This window comes from Neolamprologus multifasciatus, chromosome 23, assembly GCF_963576455.1.
Source record: "Neolamprologus multifasciatus chromosome 23, fNeoMul1.2, whole genome shotgun sequence".
NCBI classification, from domain to species: domain Eukaryota; kingdom Metazoa; phylum Chordata; class Actinopteri; order Cichliformes; family Cichlidae; genus Neolamprologus; species Neolamprologus multifasciatus.
Genome location: NC_140460.1, coordinates 28697350 through 28716212, shown reverse-complemented (window position 1 = coordinate 28716212; position 18863 = coordinate 28697350). Strand labels below are relative to the sequence as shown.

Genomic DNA, 18863 nt, shown 5'->3' with positions numbered 1-18863 from the left:
GTTTAAAGCTGGTCAGTTTATGTACAAAGGTCATAACAGACTTTAAACAGAGACAAACAACTGTGGAATAAAAGCAGCACTACCACACACACTGTTCCTGGTGTGAGGAGTGACTGGCAGTGAGATAGAAAGAGAGCAGCGAATGTTTTAGCTTGCTATAATTAGGGAACATAAGTGGACAGGTATCAGCTGAGCAACCGAAGCTTAACTAGATTAATGACTGCACCTTTCTAGCAAATGTGCACCTTTGGGGTGTATGTGAGACCAGTCTATGTAGACCCACGAGCCCCACAGTGGGCCCCTTACTTTTAAGAAATGTCGGACATATGTTGGCCTCACATGGTGGGGCTGTGTGGACAGGACAAATCCACAGTTACTTCATGCAGGCTTCACAGCAGTTTTTTTTTAAAATTTGGATCCCCACAAGGGTTTTCTGAGTTCAAGCCCCTTAACCTCCTGACTATCAGCAATGCAAATTTGTCCTCTGTAGAGCACATTTCTAAACCTGAATATCTCCCATGCACTGCATACTACAGAATTGCCTCCTTTTGGTATCTACAGAGGACATTTAGGGCTTTCCAATGATACCAAATGTGAAGGGGTGGAGCTTTGGGAACTTTAGTTTTTTCATTAAGGAACATGGCGGCCATCGCTGCAAGCACATTTTATGGGAAGAAGAAAAGTAAGTGCATAAAACTTCTTATTGAGCAATTTTTAGCTATAAATGTTATTAACATATTTTAAATAAGTCTCTTAATAACACATTAAAACATAGTATGCTTAATTCTAACTTCATTTTAGTATAGTATTGAAGTGTTTAAAAAATGTCCTCCGTAGTGGACATTTGTAGTCATTTCCTCCATTTTGTTCTGTTTTTTTTAAATGACCAGAAAAGGAGTCCTTTTTAGAAGCAGAAAGAAATTTATTGCAGTTTGATGAGGGAAACCCAGATCTTGAGTTGTCTGATGAAAAAGATCATAGGGAATAAGCCCTTGAAGAAGAAAGAAGGAGGAACATCAGAGATGGTACTCAGACCTGAACTTGCTGTCATTAAGTGGTTGGACAGTTGTCATGGCATCCTCTGCCTATGGCAATCAACCTCAGGACAGACGCACAAGATGGTCTAAGAAAAACAAAAGGTTTGTCCATATGCCAAGTCCACTGGCAATTGCTGAGTACACTACCAATATAGGTGACGTGGACCTTGTTGCCGAATGTTGAGTTTCTACAGGATGGTCTCTCGCACTCAGAAATTGACAGTATTAGCAGTTTTCTACTTTTTGATCTGGCAATCACCAACTCGTGGCTTCAGTATAGCAATGACTTGCAGTTTTGGGGGAAGAAACCACTACAGTTCCTTGAGTTCAAACTTCTCCTTGGTGAAGAGTTGAAGCAAATATTTGCTATCAAAGTTCATTTTTACATGTTTGGCCTTCCAATGTCCTCTACAGTGGACATGTGATATCTAAAAAATGTAAACTTTTTTTTCCCAAAAGATTATTTCAGTCTTCTAATTACCTTACAAATATTGGGGGATTTAAATTTTTTTTTGATTGGACAACATTTTTTTTCCTGGTAGTCAGGAGGATATGGGTATGCACACCTGCTTGAGGCCCAAATGGGAAAAAAAGAATTTGCCCTTAACCACATATCCCCAGAGTTCACGCAGAGTTACCCAATGTGTACCAGCATAGGCATGTTTGGTGGTTTTCTTTCCCAATGCTTATGGCCAACAGTGGTCAGTTTAGTCCAAACTGCCAATAATAGCAGAGGGTTTACAACCCAGCTCTGCACCAGAGAGAGTAAAGTAACATTTGAGCCCCATTTGACAGTACTTTGGATTTTGGTCAGTTAGTGGCACCAAGAGGAAAAGAAGTACTGCTTGTATAGTGAAATCAATTCTTAAGTGCCATAAACCTGCATTCCTTCTAATGACCAGCAAGTAGCGACTCCTCAGGTTAGCTTAATCACTAGTTTCAAATTCTTTCTATTGATGAAAGAGCATTCCTCGCTCCTCACATACCTGTTCAATAAAATGAATGTGACTTGACGATTTAAAATGGTAGACAACATCTTAATGGAGGACATATCATTGTTCGTTCCCACTTTTACATACAGTTTATATTGTGAATGAGCAGTTGCATCAGAATCATCCAGTTTTATTTCCTAACTTCCAGGTGGACAGCTTTAAGGGAACATTTCGAGTGCTCAGAAAAAAAGGAGACAAAGCGCTGGTGTAACAGCTGTCCCCTAGTCTAGTGGTACCGTACCAAAACTCATTAGTTTCAAGAAGACTTATTTAGCTCCAAGTGCTTTATCTATTTCATGAGGACCAAATGGTGCAGCTTTTGTCTCACTCATGCAAAATGTTAAAAGTCTTCACAGACTTGCAGAATAAGTCTCTTGGAGGCAAAGTGAAGTTCACTTTAATGCATCTCCCTCTGGGTGTGGCTCCCTTACGGAGTTAGGATGCTTAGCGAGGTCTGGTCGTCTCAGCACCACATGGCGAGTGTCGTGTCGCTGCAATAATAGGTCGTGCCTCATTGAGCAAGCTTATTGGATCTTCCTCAGAAGTGAGGTAAGTGGTGTGCTAAATTGAATGCAATTCATAGTTTTTGGCGGAGGCTTGATCTGCTATTACATTAGGAGTGAGAGAATTACATAGGCAGAGACAATACTGCAGCTGTTCAACCGTTACAAGATGCTTGTGGCCGTAGTAAAATCACATTTCAATCATCTCAACAGTCTCAGGTGACTCACGGTAAATGAGGACAAATGAGAAAATTAATATGACATCCTTCGATTTTTGGGGCCACAGAGCCCGAAGGCATCGCTAATTAAAATTTTCAATCATACTAAAGAACAGAGAGAATTACAAACTAAAACCACACCCCATAGTAGCCAGTAGACCAGCTAGTAAGTATTTATAATTCACTGAAACTGAATCTGTCAGAGCTGACAGCTATTTTCTGATACTACAACTACAGGTCCATGCATTCAACATGAATTTCCATCTGAGTTGCTGCACGACTGTAGGAGCTGTTTCAGAGTCACTGCCTTCACTCTGCAGATGATCAAAACTTTGCAAACACTCAGTGAAATATGTCAGCTTCATGCTATAATACTTACTAATCTTAAGTAACTGTTAACAAACTGACAGCTTACAGGATGCAGCTATTTTACCCCTGGTCTCCAGACTTAACAACAACAAACTGGAAAACAAAAAAATTAAAGGAACCAAATTAGTGCTAATTAATTATACGAATGATACCTTGTTATATTTTATCTTTTTTTGCAGTCATAGAGAAAAGGTACTGCTAATCTAACCTTGATCAGGTATTATGTTTTTAACCTTGGGCACCTGGAACCCTTAAGGTTTTGTAAGTGCAAAAATGAAAAGAATGAAAGGCGTTCAACAACAACAATACTGCAGAGAGGAAATTCATACCTTAATTTATGCTAATCTATTGATACTATGTGTGCAGGAGCATGGTCTGCAAATCTGCAAAGCTTCCTTTAAAGTTCCATCATCACAATTACTCTTCAGCTGAGTTTGTAGTCAGTACAATGTTGGCTAATAGCTATGAAATAAAAGTGGTTGGTGGTTCAGTTCCTGCCTCCTTTAGTCTCCAAGTCAAAGTATCAGTATTGGATACACATTAAAGTATTGGTTAAAGTATTGGTTAACATTAAAGCACTTGTGTGAATGGTTGAATGAGGCTTGCAGTAAGCAAGCACTTAGAAAAGCACTAAATAAGTACCAGTCCAAATGTGATGGTCACCCGCAACACAGATGCCCAGCAGTCTAATAATACTGGTGATTTAGTTTTTTTTTGATTTTTGCACTATCTAAGAGAATCCTCTGAGATTCAAATGAGACATCTCCGTCTCATTTGAATTTGTCTTCCTCCCCTCAACCGGTAGGATTAGAGAGGGTATGTCATCTGAATGTGATAGAGGTCTCGTTGTTGATGGCAGTTTTGAGTAACTAAGTAACTGTCGTCACCCCCAACCGGTTGCAGCAAATGGCTGTCCCTCTCCAAGCCTGGTTCTGAGGTTTCTTCCTGTTTAAAGCGAGTTTTTCCTTCTCCTTTCTCTGTATTATTATAGGGCCTTTATGATACAACATAAAGTGGCGTGAGCTGACTCCTCTTGTGATTTAATGCTATATAAACAAAACTGATTTGAACTGAATTGAATTAAACTAAATGTCTGCCCAATCATCTCTTGATGGTACTTTATGTGCGTGCCATCGTGGCCATGAGTAACAAGGAATCCGGATTTAATTCTGTAGAGGAACCCTTGGACATAGCTACTATATCCAAGGAAGCCAGCAGTCACACAAATTACCCAATCTCAGTTCAGAGGAGTTATGATAAAAAATAACAATACCGAACTCGTTTGGGGACCTGTAGCTGGAATGAGTACAGCTGAATTCCTTTAATAACCATTTATTGGGGGGTAAGTCAAGCAAGGGCGGTTCCAGAGTGCTTTACCGTATCTTATACCTGTGTTACTACACTTGGATATTTGGACACTTTAGACATACACAACACAGTGTTGCCCTTGTTATTCTTTGCTGTTGTAATCTTTTGTTTTAAAGGCCTCGTAATTTTTGTGATTTGTTTTTTCCTGGTTACTGGTATCGAGTTTAAAATTCTACCACTGTTACAACTCCAGCACACCCTTGGAAGCGCTGAGGCATAAATTACAGCAGGGGAATCCCCCCATCGCCCTAATCCATTAAAAAAGCTAATTTTTCTTGCTATCCACATTGCTAAACTTTTCCCAATCTGTCACTGACAGATTCCCCAACTGTCAAGCGATACTGAGCACAGATGCACACAAAAACGTCCCTGTTAAATTGCACTGAAGTTCTGGCACCCCGATATGTCAGCATGTATCAGCAATGTGTCTATTTTAATCTACAACAACTTTCCAACTGCTAAACAAGCAGCACTGTGCCGTATCTGTATGTATGTTCAGACTTTACAGCACTAAACTGTCAGCTGTTTTGTAGCCGTTACACTGGCTATTAGGAAAAACAAAGTTTTTAGCACTATGGATATTTTTTATTTGGGTGAACTGAATCTCAGTCTGCACGTCCTTGCCCATTTACCCTGATTTTAGTTTTGTGTCCTCCCTGAAGATGCCAGTAGACCACACTTGATTTTTTACTGCAGAAATCTTGGTTATTGTGGTCCGTTGGCAGCTAGACCTCAACATTGCTCTTGCCCATAAAATCCTGGAAATAACCTTAAACAATCTGTTATTGTTGTACATCAGAATGTCATCACGAATTCAAGTAAATGTTAAAAAATCCTCACTCACCATTGACCACCACTGCAATGTCCACAAAATCGATCTCCCCGCGTGCTTCTACGCTGGCTTCACAGCGGTACACACCCTCGTCAGCCTTGGTCACCTGATGGATCTGCAGGTTGTTGTTTGGCAACACCTGGAACCTGCCTTCACAGCACACGTGAAAAGGAGGACAGAAGGACAGCCGGAGAAAGGCAGAAAGGGAGAGTGGAAATAACAAAAGAAAAACAGCGTATGATAGGGAGAGAAGCGAGATAACAAAGTTAGAAAAACAGCAGGAGAAAATTGCCATCTCCACTCTTCAGTAGTTAGACTGTCAATCTTCTCTCGAGCACATTTACCTGATAAAGTCCACACAGATAAACACTTGCGCAATTACAGTTCCACACAGTCTCCTATTGTGGCCACTGGGAGATTGGCCTGGATTGCTCGGGCCTCTATCTCATTTCTCCCAAGCAAATATATTTATAACCACGAAGCGTAATTAGAGTGAAATGATTAAAGGAAAAAAAACATTCTTCTCCATGTTTCATCATTACCTTGCTGCTGAAGATTTGAATTTCAATTAAAAACCATGACAAATTCAAGGGGTCACTCTTTCTAATCTGTTCAGGCATGTGTTTTGTCTGGAAGGAGGACAGGGAAGCGGTGTAGAGTTGTAAATCAGGGAAGAGGCGAAGATGAAATAATGAGTCCTAGTCTGCTGGTTCTAACTGCAGCACCTGCTTTCTATCAGGGAAGACTGTTACTGAAAGTGAATCTTTCTTTTCTTTTAATATTAAGTAGACTACTCTTCTGACATTTAGCACTATTAGCGCTGAAAAGGGTGGTATTACCAGAAAGAGCTTCATAAATGACATACATCAGCCTTCCCTCGAATAGGATGGAAGATGATAGACAATAGTGCCACATAAATACACCCATTAGCTGGCTTTTTCCCAAAAGATGCAGGGTGTGGGTTTGCATTTTATCTCATGGGAAGCGGTATCTTCGAATGTCGCCATCCAACTGCTCAATAATCCGTCCTCTCAGCTGCTTGTTAACATCGTCTCTGTCTGAGTTAGACGCCTCCCTCCGGGGCTGATGGGGTTTCTATTCATAGAATTTTAGACCTTTGTCTTATTGTGAATCCACACAAAAGAAGGGAATAGCATTTCCCAGAGACGTGAATTTTTGCCACATTAGTGAGCCTTTTCAATGACCGAGAGAGAGAAACAGTTGGGCAGGCTGAGACTGACAAGCTTTTTTTCCTCTCAATAATTAAGTGTTTTTGGCATATTTACATTCGTCGTGCAATCCTTTTGAGATTATCACTCACATGCAACTTTTATTATTACCATAAATTACTAAAATCTTCAATATCACTATACACACTGACTATTCACACTTAATCAGTGGTACTTTATCCAAGTACTTTCTTTGACTAGAGACTTTGGGATGATTTGATCCAAAGCATTTCACACTTAAACACACACACACAAAAAAAAAAAATATATATATATATATATATATATATATATACAGTGGGGCAAAAAAGTATTTAGTCAGCCACCGATTGTGCAAGTTCCCCCACTTAAAATGATGACAGAGGTCAGTAATTTGCACCAGAGGTACACTTCAACTGTGAGAGACAGAATGTGAAAAAAAAAATCCATGAATTCACATGGTAGGATTTGTAAAGAATTTATTCGTAAATCAGGGTGGAAAATAAGTATTTGGTCACCTCAAACAAGGAAAATCCCTGGCTCTCACAGACCTGTAACGTCTTCTGTAAGAAGCTTTTCTGTCCCCCACTCGTTACCTGTATGAATGGCACCTGTTTGACCTCATCATCTGTATAAAAGACACCTGTCCACAGCCTCAACCAGTCAGACTCCAAACTCCGCCATGGCCAAGACCAAAGAGCTTTCGAAGGACACCAGGAAAAGAATTGTAGACCTGCACCAGACTGGGAAGAGTGAATCTACAATAGGCAAGCAGCTTGGTGTGAAAAAATCAACTGTGGGAGCAATCATCAGAAAATGGAAGACATACAAGACCACTGATAATCTCACTCGATCTGGGGCTCCACGCAAGATCTCATCCCGTGGGGTCAAAATGATCATGAGAACGGTGAGCAAAGATCCCAGAACCACACGGGGGGACCTGGTGAATGACCTGCAGAGAGCTGGGACCAAAGTAACAAAGGTCACCATCAGTAACACACTACAACGGCAGGGAATCAAATCCCGCAGTGCCAGACGTGTTCCGCTGCTGAAGCCAGTGCATGTCCAGGCCCGTCTGAAGTTTGCCAGAGAGCACATGGATGATACAGCAGAGGATTGGGAAAATGTCATGTGGTCAGATGAAACCAAAGTAGAACTTTTTGGTATAAACTCAACTCGTCGTGTTTGGAGGAAGAAGAATACTGAGTTGCATCCCAAGAACACCATACCTACTGTGAAGCATGGGGGTGGAAACATCATGCTATGGGGCTGTTTTTCTGCCAAGGGGACAGGACGACTGATCCGTGTTAAGGACAGAATGAATGGGGCCAAGTATCGTGAGATTTTGAGCCAAAACCTCCTTCCATCAGTGAGAACTTTGAAGATGAAACGAGGCTGGGTCTTCCAACATGACAATGATCCAAAACACACCGCCCGGGCAACAAAGGAGTGGCTCCGTAAGAAGCATTTGAAAGTCCTGGAGTGGCCTAGCCAGTCTCCAGACCTCAACCCCATAGAAAATCTGTGGCGGGAGTTGAAAGTCCGTGTTGCTCGGCGACAGCCCCAAAACATCACTGCTCTTGAGAAGATCTGCATGGAGGAATGGGCCAAAATACCAGCTACTGTGTGTGCAAACCTGGTAAAGACCTATAGTAAACGTTTGACCTCTGTTATTGCCAACAAAGGTTATGTTACAAAGTATTGAGTTGTATTTTTGTTATTGACCAAATACTTATTTTCCACCCTGATTTACGAATAAATTCTTTACAAATCCTACCATGTGAATTCATGGATTTTTTTTTCACATTCTGTCTCTCACAGTTGAAGTGTACCTCTGGTGCAAATTACTGACCTCTGTCATCATTTTAAGTGGGGGAACTTGCACAATCGGTGGCTGACTAAATACTTTTTTGCCCCACTGTATATATATATATATTTTTTTTTTTAACAGGAATTTACCTTTAACACATGATTAAACAGATACATTATATGCTTATAAACAAAAAACAGATAACTTAAGCAGATTTAGCCAGAGGATGAGAAAATGAATAACGACATATAACCAATGCTAGGAAACTGTATAATACAAAATACTGCTATCGGTCTCCTGTATTGGTCACGCACTAGCCTAATACAGTTAAATATTTGTGTGTTATTTCAAATGTATCCCAGTACAGGTCTTACAAAGGGGGAACCTAGCCATAGATGCTGCAACTAAATAAACTAAATGACATTTTAACATGGTAGTCTACAGGGATTAGGTATTAGGCAGGTAGTTTTCAGCACTGGAGGCTCCTACTTGTGTTTTTTAGCCATCTTCTTCTCCTCCTTGGGACTTTGCACATTTGTGGGCGTGCAACTCAATCAGCATGATACCATTGACAGGAACGATGTATCATGTTATTCATGCACAAAGTAGAAAACTGCTCTTTACTACTTTCAGTGGACAAAAACTTTTACCAGGATTATATTATATATGCTACTGGCCTGTTACCAGTTAACCTAATCACTTGCAAAATGTTCCTGCAGCTCTTTCTTTTTAGCATCACTTAATCGCCCTTTGTTGCCCCTGTTGCAGCTTTTTTTGAGACTAGTTGCTGCCACCAAACTGAACATGAGCAAATATTTTCCTTAGAATGGTGCATTTTTCTCACGTTAAACACTTGATATGTTTTCTGTTTTGTGCTCACAAGATTTGAAAAACTGGATTCTGCTTTTATTTATATTTTTACAGTATATAGCCTCTCAAATTTTGGGCAATTACAACTCAATTACTTTTAAAGAACAGTCATTGATACTGATTTTTGATTGCCTACTGTAATTCAGACTTCACATCCCAAAACATAACTTTATATTGTGTCCCTGATCTTGAGGCCTTCTGAATACCTTTGAGCTAACCTAACAAGCCATTTTTTGTTTGTTCACTGCAAATGACAGAGCAGTAGGATGTAATTTCCCACGGCAATTAAAAAAAAAAAAAAAAAAAAAAACACCAAGAAATGTAATGAAAAAAGCCTATACGTGAAATCGGGGGGGCAAAACTTACTGTGGTGCTCCTCAGTGATCTCTTTGTCCTGGTAGTACCACACCACCACGGGCACCGGGGAGCTAATGACGTCACACACCACCTCTGCTGTCTCACCATAGCGGAACTCCTGCGGTGACTGAACATCCTGGAATGTCAGCCTCTCTGCAAGATCAAACAAGATGAAGATTGAACACGTTTTTCCCCCCTCTGAGCATTCAGAACAGACAATTTATTGCAGGTCTGAACATCAAAAGGAAAATAAGCAGAAATTGTTGCGCTTTTACTGCCCTCTTAACTATGACTGTTTGGAGACCAAACGTAAAGTTAGAGCTTTAAAAAAATAGTTTCCTTCCACTTGTCTTCATCTTGGCTGTATCCTGTGAGGAAGGACATTTTAATGTACTTTGCTGTATTTCTTGATAATATGGGTTTACGTGTTAGGGTGACCTACTAGCTGCTCATCTTGTGGCTAGGCAAGAACAGTCCCTGCAAAGGTACAACAGCTTTTTTTGTTTCGAGAATACAACTCTTGAATTTGTAAGTATACAAGAAAAAATGCAGCAAGTCAAGTAGCACATCTGAATCAATTTATAGCCTAATTTGCAAACGGATCTGATGGTAAGGAAAAAAAGCCATCTGTGATTTTAGCACAGAAGCACCACATTATCACATTTCTGCAAAAATGGGGAAAAAAACAACACGCTGATATCGATGACTTAATAGCTGCTATCCACTAGTTCAGGGGTGGGCAATTCCAGGCCTCGAGGGCCGGTGTCCTGCAGGTTTTAGATCTCACCCTGGGTCAACACACCTGAATCACATGATTAGTTCATTACCAGGCCCTGGAGAACTTCAAGACATGTTGAGAAGGTAATTTAGCCATTTAAATCAGCTGTGTTGGTTCAAGGACACATCTAAAACCTGCAGGACACCGGCCCTCGAGGCCTGGAGTTGCCCACCCCTGCACTAGTTCCTGTTTCTCTTAAATAACTTCATAATTTAAGTGAACATTTGATCTTTTTTGCAAATGTAACCACCCATTCTACTTCTTATCCAATAATTGGTGGCGGGTGGTATGGCGGTACAGTGGTTAGCATTGACATTGCACAGCAGATGGCTTCCAATTCAGGCTGACGACTAGCTTAAGTGGTCATTCTAAATTAGCCACAGCTCTATGGTATTGCATCAGCTGGCTCCACAGTAAAAAAAAAACCAGCAATGAAAGAGAGTAAGAACATAATTTTTCCACTATGACAAACTGTTTTTTTTATATATAAACCATGTTACCACAACGTTTTATTGGGTGCAACAACAAATCTGAGTTAAACAGATTTAACACAAGATTAGTTAAGAACGACTGCCAATGCTGGAATTCATTCTGAGTATGACATCAATGTTTTGGGGTTTTTGTTTTTATTTTTTTTTTCTTTGGGGATCCAGTAGAAGTCCAGTTTTTTGGATCAACAAACCAACAAAGGGATGGACAGACTACAGACAGGATAGAAGGCGAAGAACCACCGAAGAACATGTCTGAAGAACCAGCGAATGTGAAATTTGCCAATCAGATCCACCTCATCCAAGACACTACAAACATAAAAAACCCAGAGTTTGAGGTGACACATACAACAGGTGACATCATTGTGTCAGTGTGACAGACCAACACTACTATCCACAGGACTATTTCAAAACTATAATATTATACAAACCCAGCATGCACACATTCACTGTTGACATTCAGTGCTTGAATTCTCAATAACACCCCTTGTGTGCACAACAACCACATTATTAAGCATAGCTGTCATGTCAAATAATGCCCATCGGTTCCCACCGAAAGCATTTGAAAAGACACGCAGGAGAAAAATTATGCACAGTGCAAACTGACGATGAGCTTTTACTCTGAAAATCAAACAAAGCAAAAGCTTAATCCCTCTTTCACTGTTTTTCTGGGACACAGATAAGGCAAGTGTGATGAAACAGCACCAGGTGACAGCAAAAAGTAACTCGCTTTAACTTGCTGCCAGTCATAAAAGAATCAATGAGCAGAGTTACTCTGCAGCCTTACTGTTTGCAAAATTTGACAAAAGCACAGGCAGGCTTTGATTCACTCTATCTTGGTTTCAGCATTCTTTAATAGGTTCCCCTTGGTGCTTGTTTAAAGCTGTGTCCTCTTCCTGGCAAACATTGGGTGTTTTACGAGGACGCTGTTCTTGGACCAGCATTTCCTCACAAAGATCTCACGCGAGCTCTCGTCGAACCCCACTTTCCTTGGCTTTTGATGTGTGTTCGGGCTGGCTCTGCTAGCGCCGCAACCACCTGCTATCACCAGCGTGCTATATTGTGAGGGTGTGAATAAATCAGCTACAGCTCCTCTATCAGTCCCTTCCCTTAGTGAGGCTTCAGCATTAGCATTTTGCTCTGTGATTTATGCCAGGCTGCTCCCCAAAATGAGCTTTCACTCCCCGGCTGCATCCTCCGCCTGTGAACGTGTCTGGCATCTCAGTGTCTTCATTAACTTCAAGGATGCCTTTGCGTGATTTTGTCATTCACTCCGTTGGCTTCTTATCATCCACCCTCCCCTCCATGTGTGTTCTTTTTATTTGCAAAATCTGCTTTCTCCCCCTCTGCCTCCCTCTCAGGTTTGAACACTTCTGGTGTCCCTTGTTCCTTCTGTTTGTATCCATTTCCTGTCTCTTTTGTAGTCGTGCTGCTCTACAAGAGAATCAGTAAGGGAAACATCCTCTCTGGAGTAACACTCTACTGCACACTTGACACTGGCGAATTGAGAATGTACTCAGTACTCTGGAGTTTCTTTGCTGTTGTTCGTAGACACATCACTGCAAAGATAACTGTCTGATAAGCTGACGAGCCAATTTCCCTGGACCTGCCTCAAATGTGAGACAGATTTGTTTCTGTGTGTTCCGGCCAAATTAGCTGGTTTTGGAAAATGAGCTTGTGCAGCATTATTGCGTTGTCCATTAATAAACTAACAGGAAATGAAAGGCTTAGACATTGTACTGGCTCACTCTATAATGACTATGAATTTTCTGTCACTGAATACGGTTGAAAACAGCACCATATTACACCAGCTAATTGATGTTGCGGCTTTTGCCACCAAAATAGGTTTTCATGTTTTTGTGACAGTAAAGGGTTTATCTTGAAATAAGAATCACTTTGATGCTTACATTACTTATACTATTTTGACTGCATAAGTCTGGTTATGCTAACAAGTACAGGTAAACTGCAGTACAATATAAATACCCTGATGGTGTGGACGGTGGAACACTATTATAGGCCTTAATGGATCCCATTTTAGTCAGCAACAGAGGAGGGATTACTAACTATTTTCGGGGAGTAAAAGGACATGAGAATGACAATTACTATGCTACTAACAGCTAGATAACATGTGTACATGTGACCTTGCACTTCGTCATTCTTCATTAGCAGAAGAATTTACTGCTAAAGAAGTTGCATAGGTTCACGAAATGTGACAGCTGACAGACAATCATGGTTAAGCTGATATTTCAGATAAGAACAAAACATGCCATGCTCAACAGGGAGAGAAATAGCTGTAGTGCTTTATAGAAACTTTATTTATTAAAACATTATGGATGTACATCATATACAGTAAAAACAGAGTTTTTCTAACAATCATAGTCAATATTTGGCATGACCACCTTTATTCTTCAACAAAGCCTGAACTGTCATAGCCAGGTTTTCTTGTGATTTCTTCAAATAGTCTTCAGGAATAGTTCTCCAGGCTTCTTGAATGACATTCAAAGTTTAACTGTTCATCTGCCAACATGATCCCATGCTGCTTTAATAATGTTGAGGTCCGGGCTCTGGGGAGGCCAGTCAATGACTGATAGTGTTCATTTGTGTGTTGTTCTATGCAGCTTTGATTTTACTGAATTGCCAGTGTGTTTGGGATTATTTTTGCCAACCAGAAACTTTCCAGATGGTATTGCATGTTGGATCAAAATGTGATGGTACATTTCTGTAGTTGTAATTCCATCAGTTTCACAAGATCTCCAACACCACGATTGGATTCATCAGTCCATAAGACCTGTTGCAACTCATTTTCAGTCTGTTTCTTTGTAATTTACCCTGTTTCTCTCCCTTAAGAATACAGTAGCTTATTGGCGGTCACTAAAGACAACTTTGAAAAACCTCCACAAATATGACTGTCTACTTGTTCAGAAAATGAAAAAAAAAATAGGAGTGGCTCAAACGGTAGTGCTAATATAATAGCAACCATACTGCATTACACTGAAGTACTAACAGAAATCAAGCTAGCAGGCACAGCACACAGAACAGCAATGTTTTTGCTTAAATGGCAATCCTAGCATGCTACATTCTCACGTTGACAAATGTACATGCTAACCAGATAATGTTCTTATGGAGAGCATCAGTGTTAAATATGTTATCTTGCTAAAATTTCCCAAGTATCACTTTCTGTAGCTAATTGGCCATAAACCATAGTGCATAAGAAGCAAAAATTTTGAAATGACTATAGATAAAAAGCAAATTGGTTACTTAACTTTTCTTGTTGTTTAGGACTCAAATGTCAAAATTTCATGGCAAGATTTGCTTTTAGATTTTAAAGTTCTAATTAAAATCAGAAACACTAACCTCACTATGGCTTTGGTGGAACAAAATGAATCAGAGGATCCCTGAATTAATTAGTTGTCATCTCAGGGAACATGTGTGTACTAAATTTAATGTGAGTTAGCACAAGATTGGTCACTAACTCATTGCTAGCTACTGCTCTCTTTGTCTATGAACTTCATCAGACTGTGGACCAGCTTTTAATTCCAAACTGATCTGACAATCCGTGTTGCATGATTACATCTGGCCATCATAGAGAAGTCAGCAACTGCTGAGAAGATGTCAACACTTGGTCTCCCACAGGTCATGAATTTCATGTAGAACATGTTGCAGCACGCAGGTCTGTGCACCGTGCAGAGGAGACCTTGCCTGTTCCGACTGTGTGCTGGCAGAACACCTGGCTGGATTTTAGGGTGGTTTTCATCCGCCTGCTGCTCATGGAATCTACACTGAGGACCCCAGTGAGTGATGCCTGGTTACCATGGAAACAATGGTTTTAGGGAATTGGTTATGTGTTGAATGAGGCAAAGGCTGAGTGGTGGCAGGTGTGATTGAAGCTGTGATGTCTCCCCTAATGGTTCGCTGGGAGAGGATGAAAAGGCAGCCACACAGCAGGTGATGATTTCCAGAGTGTGTGTACACATAACTGTGTGTGTTTGTGTGTGTGAGTGAGCTCTGGAATCAAATCCATGTACCTTGACGTTTTCTCCAATTAAACTTTGTGTAGACTCCTGATCAAAGACTCACACCTCAGAGGTCACTTGGCTCTTATGTAATCTTTTGTGCTTGTAGCTTTTGGAATCTTTGTCCTCTCACCTGCGAACAGAGAGAGTTCTACCTATGATCTTTTTTTTAATATAAACCATGCTCTCGCAAGCATTTTGTAAATAGACTAATAAAAAAACTTGCATTTCTATAACCCACTTTAAACTGTTGCACTAAATGACTTCACACCTTGATTTGACACCAAATTCTCTTGAATAGCAGTAATTACCAGGCTAATGCTAATTCTACTCACAGATACAGTAAATGGCCTGTATTTGTATAGCGCTTTTACTTAGTCCCTAAGGACCCCAAAGCGCTTTACACATCCAGTCATCCACCCATTCACACACTGGTGATGGCAGCTACATTGTAGCCACAGCTGCCCTGGGGCGCACTGACAGAGGCGAGGCTGCCGGACACTGGCGCCACCGGGCCCTCTGACCACCACCAGTAGGCAACGGGTGAAGTGTGTTGCCCAAGGACACAATGACCGAGACTGTCCTAGCCGGGGCTCGAACCGGCTAGGGCAAGGTTGTTAGTACAATTAACCACAGAAAAATCCTTTTTAATTTTGAGAGAAAGGATCAGTTGACAAAGAGCGAGCGAGTGAATTCGACAAAGTCGGAAGCTGACAGCAGCTCGCGAATTTAAAATGTTCCAAAAGGCATAAAGCCCACAAAGCAGAGTAGTGAAGTACGGAGTAGTGAACCTATCTTTTAGGGGTTTGTTCAGATTAAATAGAACACAATATAAAAAATTAAAACATGTTAAAAAGACAACAGCCCTAATGAACGCAGTGTCATTTGGACCCAGAAGCAGGGCTTAAATGTCATCACCTAACAACTGGATTGTGCCTGGAAAATGGCTAACAGGTGCAGCCATTTATTGACATCTGTACAAACATACATGTAAATGCAGTATATAAGGAAAAACAGAGGTTGGAAGTGAATTAGGTGTGATCAACTTTATTATTCAACACAGTCTTTCTTGCAATTTCTTTACATAGTCTTCAAGTATAATTCTCTAGACTTCTTGAAGGACATTCAAAGGTCTTTTTTGTCTTTTGTTCTGTTCTCTGTCAACATGATCCCACACTGCTTCAATAATGTTGAGGTCCGGGCTCTGGGGAGGCCAATCCACGACTGATAGTGTACCACTGTGTTATTTCTATCCAGGTGTGTTTTTATTACACTGGTAGTGCATTTGGGATCATTTTCCTGCTAAAAAACAAAAAAACACTTTCCAGATGGTACTGCATGGTTGATCAAAATTTGATGATACAGTTCTGTCTTTATAGTTCATCAATTTTGGCAAGATCGCCAACACCGGTGGTTGAAACGCAGCCTCAAACCATGACAGAGCCTCCACCACGTTTTACAGATGGCTGTAGACACTCACCTGTCACTTGAATTCTTCTCTATAAACTGATGATTTCTGAATAAAAAATATCCAGTTTGGATTCATCGCTCCATCAGTCTTGTTGCCACTGATAATCAGCCTTTTCTCCCAGTTTCCCTTCCTTGACAGCCACCCTTCCACTGAAATACTTTCTCATGATGTTTCAGTGAACAGTGGATGGATCAGCTGAAGGGCTAGATGCATCTCTCAGGTCCTGTGTTGGGTTTTTGCTGGTCTTTTCTTATTTATGTCCTTTTCTTAAGGACATGACTTTTAGGTACTGTTCATCTGCTGTAGATAGTTGTTTTTAGGCTTGACACTTCTTTTGTCCTCCACTTGTCCAGTGTCCCCAAACTGTTTAAGTACACACCGCACATATGCCAAGTTTTCAGCTAATAGTTCTGGGAATCACTTTATTGGTGTAAAAATGCTATTTTATACCTGTCAGGCTTTGTTATCTTGAATTCGTTTCCACTTAAATCCGCATAAAACATGTGTTTGTGTTTTTTAGATCTACATTGTAATTTTCCCTAAGTTGCACAAAGCTCCCTGCTCCAGGAGATGATCTTAGTGAAACCAACATGTTTTTCTCGTTTTATTTCTAAATTAAATCACAGCAATAAGCTAATGGGGTTTCAGTCGGATGTCTTGCTGAACAACAATTTAAAGATGCAAATTCACTGATTACTGCTAGAATGGAATCAGTAAAAAAAAAAAAAGGTCTATAACCACCAACACAAAAACTTAATGTTTTGCCCAGGAAATAGTGATTGGTCAGCAAGGCAGGTAAGTCAGTGCCCGATCTCTCATTATTCCTGACAGGATCTAAATCCTGTGGCATTGCTAGCCGTCATTATAATTTAATCACAAGAATCAGTCTAACTCACACAATCACACACAAAGTCAAAGGTACATGCATCTTAGAAATCTTAGGTTTCTAAGATGCATGTACACACACAGAGAGCTAACGCAGCTTGTGGCTGTGGAGAGGGTGAGAATATGAATCCTGGTGATCAAAAGCTAATGTGAGATGTTTATTCTCTCCGTGTCCTTATGTTCCAATCTCCTTAGGAAGCAAACACAGAGCATCTGTGGGTAAATGTGTCAGCTAGTGTGTGTGTTATCAAACTTACGGTAGATCTCCAGCACAACGGAGGCCTCCTCGGTGTGACCACTGACATCGGTGGCCTGGCAGCGGTAGATACCCGCATCTTCGATGATGGCATTATAAATAACGAGCTTGGATCTGGATGCTTCTGTGTGGAGCGCCATTCGCTTAGAGGCCACGATGCGCTCGCCCTGGGGGTTATACCACTCCAACTTGACCGGCTCGCCGATAGCTAGGAGCAGAGAGAGAAGGAGATATATCAAATAAACTGATTACAAGGAGTGTACTTTACTCCGTTAGACCGGCAAAGTAAAGATTATGTCACAACCCAGCATAATGTTTACATTCATTTGTTGAGAAAGAGCAGTTTTCATGATTACTCACATTCACACATGAGATCTATAAAGAGGGCAGTTTTAAGTGCATACTTTGCACCTTCTTGACCTTCAGCAGCTTTATGTATTTCAAAATGAATCCAATGAGAAGAAGCTGCAACAGTTTCAGCAGTTTAAAGTCTCAAGATTGATTATGAAAATATACCAGATTGCCCTTGAGTACCATTTACTTGGCATGGCTATACCGGAAGACTCAGCCTGTAGCAGATAACTAAGTTTGCTCACAACTGTGTCCCCACCCACTCTGTAAAAACAAGCTTTTACAGAGTGAAACTTTTACAACTAGGTGAACATGGACACCTAATGCAGGGAGGAATTATCTGAAGCATCCACAAACCGAAAATGGAGTTGTCCAGGTAGCTCCACAGCATCTAACATTAAAGTTAACTTGAATTTTACAGTCATGTTGAAATAAAAATCAACTAATTATTTTAATTGGAAACATGAAGGCTGCAAGCTGCTTCAGACCTGCTTAAAAATGTTTTCTGGAAAATAGTCATTATTATCCAAGTTCAAAAATATCAAAGCATTAAAACAACAAAGTGATCCAATTATTGTACGTAGTTTCAGCTGATTCATAAAATGTGATTCAGCCTCTCCAGTACAATTTTTATATTTTTGTAGGTTTCTTTTAAATGGACAAAATGACCAGTTAGTATGGGTGCAAAGTAACTGCCATTATGCTGTCGGGCACATCTTAAGCTTGCTTTTGACCTGTCAACGAACAGCCCATTGTACCCAAAAGACATTCAGCATCAAAACAATAGTCAAAGCCATCAACCATTTCAAAGACTTTTCACATGATGCCTACAAAAAGAAAATCTGGTTGCTAGGAAGAGGTTTTCCTCACTGAGCCTAGACTGAAGCAACTCAACTGCTTCATTTGGAAGATCCAAAACTCATACTTGGTTATTTAACCCTGGTTAAATGAATAACTAGGGGAGAGATGAGCTATTAGAAGATGGATCTTCAAAGTCCTCATCATTAGAAGGGTGTGCATCTGGAGACAAAATATAATAAGACGCTTCTCTCTCATC

At 40.5% G+C, this 18863-nt stretch overlaps 1 protein-coding gene across 3 annotated transcripts in view; it reads right to left on the bottom strand.

Annotated features, from left to right (window-relative positions):
- The window catches only part of ncam2a (neural cell adhesion molecule 2a), a 401748-nt gene that overhangs the window by 107301 nt on the left and 275584 nt on the right, over window positions 1–18863 (bottom strand). For all 3 annotated transcript variants that reach the window (XM_085152561.1, XM_085152559.1, XM_085152560.1), the window contains exons 3-5: window positions 17457–17663; window positions 9574–9717; window positions 5332–5469 (exon numbers count right to left, since the gene is read on the bottom strand). In XM_085152561.1, coding sequence (XP_085008687.1) covers window positions 5332–5469; window positions 9574–9717; window positions 17457–17663 — 489 coding nt within the window. The remainder of the gene's footprint in view (window positions 1–5331; window positions 5470–9573; window positions 9718–17456; window positions 17664–18863) is intronic.